Genomic DNA, 14,783 nt, shown 5'->3' on the forward strand with positions numbered 1-14,783 from the left:
AAGATTCTAAAGCCTGACCATCCTTTCCCACTGATTTTGGGGTCTTTGCCCAGGGATGGGAAGGTGATACCTTAGTTCCACACTTACTGCCACCTCCGCTGCTTCATGGATACGGTTTATGGTTTTCTTATTAGTGTGCTGGTAGTGAACGAGTTTTCTAAATGCCTTTTATGTCTCAGCAGCTTTCACAGTGAAAGCAGTGGGGATGTAAGGGGTGCACCAACAGCCATGATCAACTCTGCGTGAAGCAAGATGGAGAGAATACAGTAGAATCTGTTTAATTGTCCTTAGATTACAGTGAGTGTTGGCTTTAGTTTTCCCATTTAATTGCAGGTGCTTTTATCTTTTGGCAATTATAACTTAAGTAGAAGGATCATTTTCTGGTTCTGTTTTAAAAGGACATTAAAAATATTTTTTTATTGAAAGCTCATTTAGAAACACAGAACCATAAAAAAATTTAGTTCCAAAGATGGTCTCTTGACAGTAACCTGGTCTAGTGGAATTTTATCACTGATAAGACTTTATTTTCCATGACAGGATTTCAGTTACTTGAGATGACTTTAACCACCTTGAGACTTGATGGAATTATAGAATACCGAGTTGGAAATGACCCACAAAAGTCATTGACTTCGACTCTCAGCCCTGCTCAGGACAGCCCCAGGAGTCACACCGTGTGCCTGAGAGTGTTGTCCAAATGCTTCTTGAACTCTGCCGGGCTGCTGCTGTGACCACTGCCCTGGGGAGCTGTTCCAGTGCCCAAACATCCTCTGGGTGAGGAACATTTTCCTGATAACCAACATAAGCCTCTCCCAACACAGCTTCAGGCCATTCCCTGGGTCCTGTCACAGGTCACCAGAGAGAAGAGATCAGTGCCTGTCCTTCTGCTTTCTCTCACAAGGAAGTTGTGACTGCAATGAGGTCTCCCCTCAGTCTCCTCCAGGCTGAGCAGACCAAATGGCCTCAGCTTCTCCTTAAGGCCCTTCACCATCTTTGCAGCCCTTCTTTGGACCCTCTCTAATGGCTTTATATCTTTATTATGTTGTGGCACCCAAAACTGCCCCCAGCACTCGAGGTGAGGCTGCCCCAGTGCAGAGCAGAGCATAGCAGGACAATCCCCTCCTTTTCCTGGCTGGCCATGCTCCACCTGATGTAGCCCAGGACAAGGTTGGCCCTCCTGGCTGCCAGGACAGGACTGACTCCTATTCAATTTCATGCATATGGAAGGTCAAAATATGTGCCCAAATTGAGGGCTTTCTCCCATACCTCCTTATTAGCTGAAGGATTCAGTCTGTTATGCTTCTGTTTCATCCAAGTGTTATGAAAACACACAACTTGCCTGTACCACAATTAGCAAGTGGTAAGAAGACAGGCTTCTGCTGGAGAGTTCAAATGCTCTTTGAATTCCCCACTCAATACATATACATATGTACATCTGCTACCTGTTAGCAATCATATACTAAGTAATTTTTTCCTATCTAACACAGATAGGAAGGGATGAAAAACAGGAGGCAACACATGGGCTTATGGGAAGATTGTATCCAGAACTCTTTATAGTACTTCTTTGTATGAGCAAGTAATCTTAAGAGGTTTGATCTTGGCTTCATACAGCGAGCTTTCATACAGATGTCAAATTTCATTCCTGATCACAGTCTCAGTATGGCTGTACCTTTTTTGAGACACTGAACCAATGGAGATCCTTAAGTTTAGTTGTTCCGAATTTTTTTTTTTACATGTTGTTGAAAAACAGTAAAATAGCTTCCAAAGCAATACTGAAATATTTTTTCTGAAATACTGTAGTATTCATCATAATAAAAACCAGAAATAGTCCAAATTTTTCTGTTCATAGAAAATGCAACCAAATCCAAGGAGGCTTTTAGAGATAAGATCTTGGGGAATTGTCTTTACAGCTGATGCTCTTCTCCCTGCTTCCAGGAGTGAGAGAATGTGAAAAACCTCTTAATTTTTGCCAATAAGGTATATATGCTAGAAAAAATCAAGTTGCTCATTTCACTTGCATTCCATCACTTCTTCAATATTTGTTATTTCTTCAGTTCCTTGTTTTTTTAATAGCTTAGTATATTCTGGCTATTAAAGGAAGAATATAACATTTTGTTAGTTTTTCATGCATGAGATTTGTCACAAGGTCAGGATTTATGAATCTCCTGCCATTAAAATTTATTATTTATTGTATAAAACCTGTAGCAGGTTTTGTACAATAAAATTAGAAGACCAAGGTACACGTCTGGATGATCCCTCCATATAGCTCCCAAAGAGGAGCAAAGACTTTTCAACTAAACAGCTGGAAAAATCATCTTTTAAAATATAGAAAAGTTAACATGATAAAGGAAGAGAAAATAAAAGTATTTATAAAGGCTCAACAGTAATTCAGCGTATCACTGCAGACAAATTTTGTCTTCCAGACCTGCCTGCAGCCAACCTAAAGACTTTGCAAATTGCAGTAAACTGCAACATGCTCTCTAGAAGAGCAGTTCCTGCAGTGTTTTTCTGTTTGTTGCTTCTCACAAGCCAATTCCAGTGTTCCACATAAGTTAGCACCTCTCAACATTCTGCTCTACTTTCTTGCTTACCATACCCTAGAAACTTTTACCTCCTTCAGCATCATTGCCAAGTACTAGCATGGCAAAACTAATGAAGATTTCTTTGTCCCTTCTCTCCCTGCTTGCTGCTGCAGTATTGTGCTGAGAAACTTATGCTCAGCATTGTTTTAGTGATAGCACATGGCTTATAGGGACAGCAGGGTGAAACTGCATTTTCCCCAATGCTCCAGGTAGACAGATGACAATTATTTTGTAATGGAAAAGGTAACACAGACAAGTTATTTGTGTGTGGACTATCTTTGTCCATACCCCAAGAGCAAGAAGAAGAATGAAAATTGATTCTTGCTTGTGTGCATCTTTCTGAGAGGTCATACCCTTGACACTAAATTTTTAAATTTCAGGCAAATGGAAAGAAAGCATACCTGAAAGTCCATTAGAGAGGGCTCACAGAATGGGTCTCTTGGCTGTGGTACTGCAGCAGATGTTTTTTTGAAATAAGCCCTTCTGCAGTGACAAAAAGGTTTGGTAAAAAAAGACTTAGTTTGGAAACACATGAACACATACTATACAATCATGCTCCTGAGGTACTATTTTATTTCTCTGAGACATAAATAGTATTCTTCTAATTCGAAAGTAGCTAAAAATTACATAGGCTGAATAATACAATATTATAATTTTTTTTCAGAATTTGGATGACAATAACTTATTTTCTGACTTACTAAGGCATCATAGCAAGTTGTGTTTTAAGTATGTGAAAAGGAAATGTTGTCAAAACATGGAAAAAATTTCATGTACCACCCCTCAACATTGCAGGGTCTGATGGTAGGAAAGAGGTACCGATAAAAGGCCTTGGCCTAATATTGAAAAGCATTGTGTTATATTCACCAAGTGGATAAGAAAGTTGGGAATCAGAAGTATAGAGCATACTTGAGGAACATCCAGCAGATGATTCCTAGTATAGCTCAGTGTTGATTTTCTCCCTTCCTTATCTCCTTTAAAAAGAAGCCAGAAATTTTCTGTTGGAGGAAGAAGTATTATTTTAACTATAGAATAAAAATTTTGCACAAGAAATAAGACTTACACTGTCATGCAAAGAAGAAATGTGAGACCTGCTGCCAGGCTTGGTATCAGAAACAGCATATATGATGAAGTAGATGTAAATTGTTGTGTTCCTGAAAACCAAGCAATCAAAGTGCTGGTTAGCATCACAGGGCATGAATGATTGCATGGCTATGTGCAATCTGCTTTGCATCAGGGTGTCAAACCCTCCATGAAGGGATGGATGACTTCTTTAGCTCAGACCTCATTGCCCTGTAGCATGCAAAGGAATAGAGTGGCTGAACAGTACGTGGGCTGTCCACAGGAACTAGAAACCTGAGGAACTGAGTCCTATAGAGTATTTAAATATCCAAGGTGGCAGAGAGCAACAGCAGGAAAAAGGAGATTGTAAAGTCAGGAGCAGAGATGGAAGAAGTAAACCAGCTGGTAACAGACTTCAAAAAGGTCTGCTTCATTCACTATCCCTGTGCAAGAAGCACTGTCTCCCACTATTATTGGAGAACCCTCTAATAGTAAGAGAAATGGCAATTCTTTGACTCTCTTTGTCCTAGCAAATTAATGTGCAATTATCAATGTGTTTCCATCTGTAAGCATGAAGTAAAAATAAGGTAGACAGGTAACAACTGAACAAGGTCAAGGAAAGGATTTTTATTCTTACCAAACTCCACAGGTGTACTCCACTCTCCCCAGTTTGAGCTTACTCTACAAAAGCCTGCATCTGTTGCTCTGATCTTGACGCTGTACCTTTTTCCTGAGCTGAAGCTTTCATATAGGTAGGAGTCATTTTCAGTGATTTCTGTCTAAATGCAAAATAAGTAGAATGAGATTTTTTTGCATTATTTTTCTATAATTACAATAAAATTTTATATTTTACATTTATATAATGTTTCTGTGAACAGACTAGAATGAAATAATTAGTAGAAAATATGACTTAGTAAGTTAGATTGTTTCATCTTAGCTCCCCTTGTTTGAATACTTTTGTTACTGGGTAATATGAAGATGAAATTTGCTGTATGTTTCCTTGGCTCCTTAGACTCTGCTAAGCAATGGGACTTTAGGAATAAAAATTCTTTAATGATCTGGCAGGGGTATTTTCAAAATTGAGGTAGAGTTCAATAGCCAGATTATATTTTTTTTCTGCCATCTTTATATTGGCCTAATCTTTGAGGTAATATTTTCTTGCCTTTTACATCTCAATTCTTTCCAGAAAGTATTATAAAAGAAAAAATCCCCACATTTTTTGTGTTACACAGAACCAAGATCCATATTTTTACATTTATATGAATCTGTTAGGGAGTAAAAAAGAATGTAAAATGGAAGATTTTTGTGGAGTAATATCAAAGTTCACATGTGCCGGTGTTTTCATATCAACTTTTATAAACAATAGTTTAAAACTTCAGATTTAGAAAACTTATCAAAAACAAGCATATGCAGTACTTTGAAACAGATAGTGTAAAACCAAACCAATTTGTTTGGGGGATGCTCTGATACAGAAGAAATTTCAATATTTTAGATTAATACAGACTTACTGTTTTAGATGCAGTTTTGGGGTTTTTCTCAGCATCAGCCTAGCAAAAAGGGAAAAGTTTAATTGTTAAGATTATTCTTTTGTTACTATATAATAAAGGGTCTTCTCTCATGGATGTTTGATTTTCAGAAAGAAAAATTGTATGTAGTATTTTAAGTGCCTTCTTTTAAAGAAGGCATTTAAACTGTGAAATTTAGGCTGTTCTTCCACTAAGTGGTTTTTCCTCTCCATTGATGTCCTGAAATGTTGCACCATTTCACTATGATTATAGAATTGAGCATCAAAGCACTAAACAAAAGAAAAAAAGGCTCAGGTTGAGAAAATGTTTACATTTTAATTGTTAAAACAAAGTATCTAAAATTTACAAACCAACTCAGACAATGTTTTTTCCATTGGTTTTTTGCCTGTGTATCTTTTGCATTCTTAAACATTTAATTTAGCTAAGTTATGTTTCCTTTCTTTTTTTTTTTTAATTTTTCACTGTTGGAACACAATAAGCTCACAAATATTTTGAACTTTATTTTTGAAGTATACAATATTACTTTCCATATTCATTCAAGCTTTCAAAAGGAGAGGATGAGAACAGGGTTGCATGGTGTTAGGTGTAGAAATAGGGAGAAAGAAAATGCTGCTAAATGTCACAATTATTCTTACCTTGTTTTCTATGACAATTTCATATTTGAAACAACTCATGTTCTCCACGTGACTTGTGCGAGGTGGCTGCCACCAAATTCTACATCTACGAGAAGCTTCTGTACAGTTCACTGTGACATTTAGTGGAGGGGTGAGTTTTTCTACAATGATATAACCAGAAATACTATTGATTAGTAATACTCTCTTCACTCTGTCATTTTAAAAATATAGGTAGATGTTCAAGCAACTGATCTAAAAAAATGCAACTTTAGCAGAATTTCTATATTGTTCCCATATTCTGAAGCGGGACTCCTGATTTAACATTTCAATTGAGAAGCCTGGAGCAAGAGCTGCAACAGTAAGGAAAACTAAAAACACAAGCCATTTATTACATTTTACTGAATTCAGCATATGATTTCTGAAGGTTTAGTTTTATTTCTTGGATTTAAGGGTTTTTTTTAAATACTATATTCAAATTAAACAGATTTTTTTTTTATTAACATTCTTACATTAAAAATGGGAGTTTTGCTCACAGCATTAAGGTAACTGTTTCTTTTCACTATGTGGATGAATAGCATTGCTATCCATATTAAGCAATAATAAGAGATAATAAGAGATAATAAGACCAACATCTAGATAGTCCCCCTCAGGGATCCTTAGCTAGTTAATTCTAAAAGATGACACTTTTCTCTCAGAATAAATATTTGATAGAAATGTTCAAAATTTTCTGACCTATGATTCCAGATTGTTTCTCTATTCATTAGTTTTTGTCCATTCTTATACTTTAGGGCTGAGAAAAAGTGAAAAAAAGTCAAAACTATTATGGGGAGAAATATTTTTTTAAATGTATGCTTTTTCCCAGAGATTAATTCTTCATTCTTTTAAGATATAACTGGAAATTAAATTTAAAAAAATGCTTACCAATTTTGTATAGCTTTATGTAATCCTCATATGACTGAATGCTTTGTCTGCTTCTGGACCCATTTACCAGGAAATAAGGACGGTTATCTTTTATTGTCACATTTTGAAATCGACATCCTATGTGCCTTCCATGGGTATCTGTGATGTAATTTTGGCATTCTGTGACATTTTCATTCCTTTACAAGAAATATTGAATCAATAAAACATTGACAATGTCACATGTCCAACCACAAATCAAAATTCCCAATATTCAAGCAGACCTACTTACTTAAAGGACCCCCAGTACAGGAAATATTGGGTGTCTTCTGTAGCAGTCCTGCCTACATGCCAGGTGCAATTCATGAAGGAAACATTAAAAATGACACAGGCAAAGTTTGAAATGGCTGTTCCATTCATGCCTGCAAACACAGAAAGAATATATATTTGTCACTTGCATATGGTTATTTGCTTAAAAAATGGTAGGACCATATTCTTATTAGACTTTTCTGTGAACACTGATGCAAAAACCATTTTCGTTTCTCTATATTGTACTTATCCTTCTGAACTGCCTCCTGTATTATCTGATGATGATAGTGAAATACATCTGCAAGTATGTTAATGTCCTCTGAAGCATACTTTATTTCAGACACAAATAACTCGTTTTCACATATTTTACTATCTTTAGATATATTTTAAATGTTTGAAATTCTTTTCATGAATGAGGTAAGATACTTAACTGAAATGTGACAATTATGATTGCATGCAAATGCATAACAATCCACTGTTTCAAATACCTAGAGTGTTTTCATTTATTTGTTTGTTTGTTTATGTCTATTTTGCCAACTTAGATTATCTCCATCTCTTGGGCAGACATCAGAAAAATGTAGGCACCTGAGCTTCAGAAAAATATCAGAGAGAAGAAAATTTGGCTCTGCAACCATTTGTAGTTACCAACATTACTAGCAGGGAAGGACAAGATCTCACCTTTGGGTCCTGAGCCCAAGAGAATTTTTACTTTGATTCAGTCATTCTTCAGTTAAAAAATGCATAAACTGTTGAATCTTAGACATAATTGACCAGATACTTTATAAAAGATGTTAAATAACAAACTTGATGTTGGAAATAAAAAATATTAAAATTTTTTAAAGAGTAATTAAATTACTTTAACCTTTCCATCTAAGTCTGAAGATGCTGTTAGGTGTGAGGTGGAGTTTGTCTTTCCTAAACCTACCAAAAAGCAGTATAGATGCTCACAGGGGAACCAGTAATTCTATACTGCCTTAACACTGCCTAGAAAAAACCCCAAAAAACAGCTACTTTAGGCCAGTTTATGCAATCTAGTCTGGGACAAGATGAATGAAGGCTTCACCATATTTACTTTTTGCAATGCACCAAAAATATAGCCCAGAGTAACCTCTCTAATTCTGAGCTATCCACCTTTGTCAGCTAAATCCAAGAGGATCCATTCCTTTCCTTTCTTACATCATCTGGAATTCACATGTAATTACTAAACAAAAAAACTGCCTGTATTATTTTTCTCAACTGAAAATTTATTATTAAAATGTCTTTTTCTCCTCATTCTTATATCTGTGCAAATATCAGAGCTGCTTATCTTTAGAAAAACAGTTGCAGCAGACCAGTACTATTTTCCCCATAGAAATGTTTCAAACTTCCTTCCACAGCTCAAATAGATCCTGTGCAGATAATTGATGAAACTCTTTAGGAAAGTCAAAGTATTTCTACGTGAAGTTGTTTCCTTTCTGTACTGTAGTTTATAAAGTTTCTATGAAAATTGGCTACTGCTAGACTCTGTGCTACAGCACAAGTTGTTTCTTGGAGAAGCCTGAACCCTAACACCCTTCCACAGGGGACAGTCATGTCAGGGATTCAAAAGCTGAAATGCTGTTGCAGTGTCTACTCTCATCTAGATTGATTGGAAAGGTGATTAGATGAGAATAAAAACTGTCCAGTAACCTGCTGATTATGAGTAATGCAAAGCCATATATTTTATCATATTTTGATCCCACTATGATTTTTATAGCCAATGAGAAGGAAGGTTTGTAACTTAAAAAAAAAAAAAACAAAAACCCAAAGCTTATACTTTGTTTTAATATGACTCTATTTTGTTAAGGGAAAATCTGTGTTGAGTATAGTACATTAAACTAGACCTCTGAGGTTCATTTCCCAGCTTTGCTCCTAAAAGATTTTGAAAGACATTACTGCCAGTTGGAAAATATGAAATGGAATTCCTGCTTCCATGTTGGATGTGATATGAGGGTAAGATTATGTCTGCATTCCTGCAGCTTTTTCAGGAAATTGTGTATGTGAAATCTAAAGTATTAAAATCATGAAAGAGAAAAGACACTTCCATTCTACTGGTGCCTAAATGCAGTATTTCTAAAAGAGTTCACTCTGTTTAGTAATTTTACTCTATGGATGAAAAGACCTAAAATCAAAACATTTCCAATGTGACTGTGTTTTCAAGAGACAGTAAAACAGGCTCTCCTCACAGTAACTCAGGCTCTCTCTCACAGTAATTCAGATTTAACTTAACAAACAAAATACTACTATGTGGATTGCTAGAAACAGCAAATTTTAAGTTATAACCGCACAAATATTTTCACATTGTAGAAAAAATATGCCATCAAAATATTGGCTAAGACATTCATCAGAGGAAAGCAGGCATTTGCTATCAGGTAGTTTCTATCCAACCCTCACAGTTATTTAACATTAAAACTAGCAGAAATGACAAAACTCCGTATTCTCCGTATTTCTTTCCTAGCTTCTTTGGAGTACAATAAAGGAGAAATAGAAAAGAAAATAGAAGAGAAAACCAGACAATACTAAACCTACCTTGTCCTTGAAAACCTGTTTCCTGTGGTGCTTACAGTAATAGAGAACAAGAAGGATAGAAACTATGACTTTGCCTTGGTGTATTTCTGCATGTTTTGACAGTGTGATCTCATTGCCTCATTTCCCTTACCCTCATTTCCGTTAAACCATGGGGAGCAGCAGGATCCCTCCTGGCCTTGGGACAAAAGTCAGCATAGAGGGACAGTCTCTTCATTACTTGATTCACATAATTTCCAGTAATTTGTCACACATTTTTCATATAAATGTTTGCACAAGGCACCACCTGAAAGATAGATGAACCTGGGTCTTCCTTCTGGCTCGGGTGCAAGTCAGCTATGATTGCTTCAAGCCATGCCTCTGTTTTCTGCTTCTTGCCCAGGGATGCTGCCTGGTGCAGGAGTATCAGCCCTCTGCTCAGGTCTGCAGAAGGGCTGCTCCCAGCTTCGCGCTAGCCAGCCTCATTCCCTCTAGGTGGGTAACAAACCATGTCACCGGGCTTGACAGCCTTCCTGCTTTGCATCCACATTTTTCTGGCTTGGGTGAATTCAATGCACAGATCAAGAAAAGTTTCTGTGTGTATGAAATGTCCTGAGTGTAATAAGCAACAGTATGTCACTTGTCTGTGCTGGTGTCCTGGAAATGAGAAGCACAGAACCTGCCTCTTCATGTACCCCATAGTACAGTCTGAGTACAGAGCCCCATCTTCTTCATCTTTAATATTTTTTACAGAAAAATGAAGTTATTAAAGTAGAAAACAACATTTAAATCTCATTATTTATAATGTTCACTGAGTGCACTGCTTTTCAGTGTTATATATCACTGCAAGACTGGTAAATCCTATCAAATCTGTCCTCCTTCTGTTTGTCTGTGTGTTGTACATCTTCACTCCTATCAGTCTTTGTTCTTGTTGTTTTTCTGGGCAGAGAAGGAATAGGTAGGGGATGGTTATTGAGATATTTCCTCTTCTTTACGTCTCAATTCCTCAATTTTATTCACAGAGTAAGCAGCAAGACACTATCGTGTACCCTGCTATGACATTTCATTTCAGGACCTGCAGAAGTAAGGACTTCTGATTGCTGCTCTGTAGAGGAATTGAAAGAAGTCTGCTGGAGCACTGTAATAATGCCGAGACTTTTGTAACTACTCAGTTTCTCTAATTCTTGAAACTGGACCCTCTTCTGTTCTCAGAACAGAATTATTCTTGGAACTCTGAGTCCTAGTACTAGAGAAGCTGGGTGATGGTGTAACTGCTACAGTGAATTAGGTTACTGGAAGCTGAGCTGGAATGAAAGTCTTAATTAATTTTCAAGTAATTTTTCTTAATAAATTCTTTCATACAGATTGAAAAAGTTGGAATCTTCAATATTTATACAGAGGAAACAACATTCTATCAGTTTCAGTGTTGGCAATTTAATTAATTGTATGGAACGTAAGACTTCATGACTATACCCAAGATCACCTCTGCAGAGGATTTGGGGTACTACACGGGCATCCCAGTCTTGTCCATTAGAGTTTCATAGCAATGTTTGACCTAGACATGGATGACTTCACCTAGCCAGGCAACCTCATGATGAAGTTCTCCTTAGCTGCCATGCAGTCTGAAGGATGATTTGATTTGGTCAATGAAAAGGAGGGGAGTTGCACGTCAGGGTAATCTAAACGCCTCCTTTTCAAGACCAGCACATTTTACCACAGACTTTTTGGGTCAATCTGTATTCTTTTAAAAACCAGAATAACTGTACAACTTTTATATTAATAGCTTTGTAGCCTTTAATTTAAAACATAAGAATTCCACAATTTGCATTTAGTCTTTTTTCATAGCTAATTCCAAGAGTGAATATTGCAGTTATAGTAATCAAGAGGTTAATAATCAAAATAATATATTTGCTTAATTTCTGATTTCTTTGCTCTGGTTTAATCTATTTTAAACCACTCACCTTTTATGTGAGGTATCTAGAAACAGGAAGGAAAGTGCAAGCAGAAGTTTGTTAGATATGAATTTGTCTATAAAAGGACCAAAGAGCTCCAAACACAGCACCTCTCAGGACAGGGCTATCCAGTAGATACGCTTGGCAGCTCTGTTCTGGATATTACAATACCTGAAAGCTGAATTAAAGCTCAGGTCCTCACTGTGTGGGGATGATGCATCCAGACATTTGTTTTAGTTGACAAGTATTAGTTTTTCTCCCTGCTTCCTTTACTTTCTTGATTTAGCATGCTTGTACTAGATCCTAGGCTACCATCATGTGGCCACTTTGAGAATTTTCCCAAGTAACAGAAACAAAGGCTGATTACTCACTGAGCCTGGAAAGCAGCAAGGCACTGCCTGCACACAAGATGAAAGCCACTTGCCTATTTCTGAGGGCATAATTTTCCTTCTTGATGGCACTCAGTCATCCTTTATTTAGAAATTCTGTTCTTTGTTTTGTGTCTGTTTTACTCTGCTTTTATTCTCCCCCCCCTCCCCGTAAACACTGAAAAAACACACTCTAATTTCAGAAGGAAAATTTTTCTGTAAGTAGCAGCCTTGGGTCAATCCATGCCTTAAACTCTAAATCACATTTCTACCCACACATTTCATAAACTCAGTTTCAGATCATCCCCATGTAAATCCCTTCTGTAAGTCCTCTGATATGGTCCCCCTCAACAGCCTTGCCTCTAGGTTGGAGGGACATCAGTTTGACACATGGATGGTTAGATGGCTGGATGGGCTCATCCGAAGAGTCAGAGTCAGTGCTGCAATGCCCAAGATGAAATCAGTAACAAGTGCTGTCCCAAAAAGGTCCATGCTTGGTTGAGCACTATTTCACCTCTTCAGCAGCACCACAGCCAGTGGGATCAAGGGCACCCCTCAGTGAGTTTGTGGATGGCACCAGGCTGAGTGGTGCAGTTGTTGCGTTAGAAGGAAGAGATGTTGTCCAGAGGGAGACTTGAGGCTTGACAGTCTTGAGGAGTAGGCTCATGTAAACCTCATGGAATTAATAATATCCTGCTCCTGAGCTGGGGCAATCCCCAGCTCTGTGAACAGTTTGCTTAGAGAAGCTGTGGATGCTCCTTCATTGGAGGTGTTCAAGATCAGGTTGGGGGCAGGGTTGGACTAGACAGTGTTTGAATATCTCTTCTAATTGAAACCATTCTTAGATTTTGGTATTTTATAAAATATGATTGCAGTAAACACTCTCCAAAGCATCTGAGTTAGTATTTCAGACTGAGACTCAGATATGGAAACGTCTGTTTCTATATATTTGCAGCCGTCAGGGTAGGAACAGATGTCCAGGTCACCCAAGGCTATACTGTGAAGGAAAAGTTTGCACCAAGTAAAGGTACTTAGAGTAGACTCATTTTTATTCATGCAATAATAGAAATAGTAATTTTAAAGAAACAACGTGGCTGATATATTCATTGCAGAACCAAACTGGTTTATTTGTCAGAGCACTTTATCAGGCAATAATCCACATTGGAGTTGGAGTCTACCACAATTTGAAACACAAATCCAGTCTCCAGCCAAAGTGGATATTTATTGTGGTGTTAACATTTCACCTTAGGCTTTTTCTTGATGTACAACAAATTGTCTAAAAAGTGGAATATTGGAAATAGTTTTGATAAGGACAGTGGGGCAGAACAGCACTTTCCTCACTTGATAAGGACAGTAGAAGAGAATAACCGTTGTTACCTTGTTGTTGTATTTCATATGTCTAAAGTCCCATACTGTTGCAAATCATATTTCTAAAGTCCCATACCTTCTCAGCAATATTTCTTGGTGGCAGTTCTTCACAGCTTCTGCTTGTTGTTGCTTCTTGGCAAGGGCTCCTTCCAGGCTCTCCCTGACTAGCCAAGCCTAGCCCCTTTTATCCCAGTTATCTTCATTAGCTACAGCTGCTGCCCAGTTAAGGACATCACTGCTGCAGCCCATCAAGAACAACTGGGGCTTATCAGGGCAAGGCCTGTATACAGATATTCAAATACAATACAGATATTTTACTAGGACTCCTACTATAAATAACATCTTACTCTTATCAAGGACAGTAGAACAGAAAAACACAGCCTTGAAGAAATAGATAAAGGGTATAACTTAAGCAGACAGAAATCATGCAAAACGCAAGGAGGATGCCAGCTCAGCTCTGCAAGGCTGACAAAGCAGAAGTTATGCAAGGCAATGATATTGTGCTTACTCAAACGTGGGGACTGAGGAGCAGCCACCTACAAAGGACACCAGGCATTGAAGACAGAGCCCAAAGAACAACATTAGGGGTGTGATTATATAAAATAAAATCAAGGAGGTGGGGATATCTAATGAATACGGAATCAGTGTGCATGGTACAATCTCTGTTCACCTGATGCTCTGCATACTTGATTAGAGGAAATATCCTCGGGGTGACCAGTATGCTGCAATAAAGAATGGCTGCTTTCTAATACTCAAAACTGTGCTAGAAAGTTTCTATCCAGCCAATTTCTGTATCAGATTAAATAAAGGTTTTTAGCTACAGATATTGTTAGTTCCTAGTCCTAGATTCTATTTTAGTAATTTATTTAATTTTAATATTTAGTATTTTTTCCAGAATTAAAGCTCCATACAGTGGATGGTAAACAAGACTTCAAAGATGGGATTAATTTCTAAAGTGTAGATTAAAACTGCATATTGTATTCACTTATAATTTAGTTACAAGATTCCATGCTAATTTTAAACTCTGTGAAGAGAAATGGATTCTTTCTGGGTGAAAATGAACAGGGTGAGGAGCGTGCTGTTTTATCAGAGTGTATTTATTTTAATTGAAAATAATGATAGCTGAATTTGTGTAGATAAAAATATCCTAGACTGAAAATTCTTTATTACAGAATTCCTTTGCCTTTCAAGTTACAGTGACATTTACTGGATTGTTCCTAGAAAGATGATATGCATCAGTCTGAAACTGTGGTTCTACAGCACATAAGTTCTTGCATTTCTTTCCCACACAGTATTGTACTCTCTCTCAGAGAGAATTGTGCTAAAGTCACTTCCAGTCTAGGCTACTCTGAGTTTTGTGTGCGAAAATATTAAGGAAGTAAATAAATTATGTGCTTCCTCTGCCTTTCTGTATTTCGTAGCAGACTTGGGCTAATCATGTTCTAGTAGTGAAGATTTGCATTTGAGCTATTTTATTCTTAGATGTACCTCATTCATTGATTCATTGTCGAAGTTTGTGAGATACACTATCCAAGAAAATTCTGCTTTTCTTTTTTTTCAAGTCTTTTAAACAACTATTTGCCCTGCA

At 37.2% G+C, this 14,783-nt stretch overlaps 1 protein-coding gene across 3 annotated transcripts; it reads right to left on the minus strand.

The window, feature by feature from the left end:
• Window positions 1-1,555: 1,555 nt before the first annotated feature.
• Window positions 1,556-13,344, minus strand: LOC131554565 (granulocyte-macrophage colony-stimulating factor receptor subunit alpha-like). 3 transcript variants are annotated; one of them, XM_058800052.1, is made up of 9 exons: window positions 13,272-13,344; window positions 6,968-7,097; window positions 6,700-6,875; window positions 5,800-5,939; window positions 5,147-5,185; window positions 4,276-4,417; window positions 3,640-3,730; window positions 2,981-3,062; window positions 1,556-1,922 (listed from the first exon to the last, which is right to left on the minus strand). In XM_058800052.1, exons 2-9 carry the CDS (start codon window positions 7,093-7,095, stop codon window positions 1,902-1,904), a joined length of 819 nt encoding a protein of 272 aa, XP_058656035.1. In that variant the 5' UTR covers window positions 7,096-7,097; window positions 13,272-13,344; the 3' UTR covers window positions 1,556-1,901. The 3 variants fall into 3 exon arrangements, with proteins under 3 accessions (XP_058656035.1, XP_058656034.1, XP_058656033.1); XM_058800051.1 differs by having other exon boundaries at window positions 1,556-1,925; XM_058800050.1 differs by having other exon boundaries at window positions 1,556-2,085.
• Window positions 13,345-14,783: the final 1,439 nt, after the last annotated feature.

This window comes from Ammospiza caudacuta, chromosome 2, assembly GCF_027887145.1.
Source record: "Ammospiza caudacuta isolate bAmmCau1 chromosome 2, bAmmCau1.pri, whole genome shotgun sequence".
Classification (NCBI taxonomy): Eukaryota; Metazoa; Chordata; class Aves; order Passeriformes; family Passerellidae; genus Ammospiza; species Ammospiza caudacuta.

Excerpts from the sequence above, each read along its gene's own strand:
- LOC131554565 (XM_058800050.1), bottom strand. The coding sequence starts at position 7,095 with ATGAATGGAACAGCCATTTCAAACTTTGCCTGTGTCATTTTTAATGTT. Across the intron at positions 5,940-6,699 it reads CATAAAGCTATACAAAATTG|AAAAACTCACCCCTCCACTA; the intron begins GTAAGCATTTTT and ends ATATCATTGTAG. Across the intron at positions 3,731-4,275 it reads GAGTACACCTGTGGAGTTTG|GAACACAACAATTTACATCT; the intron begins GTAAGAATAAAA and ends CTTGGTTTTCAG.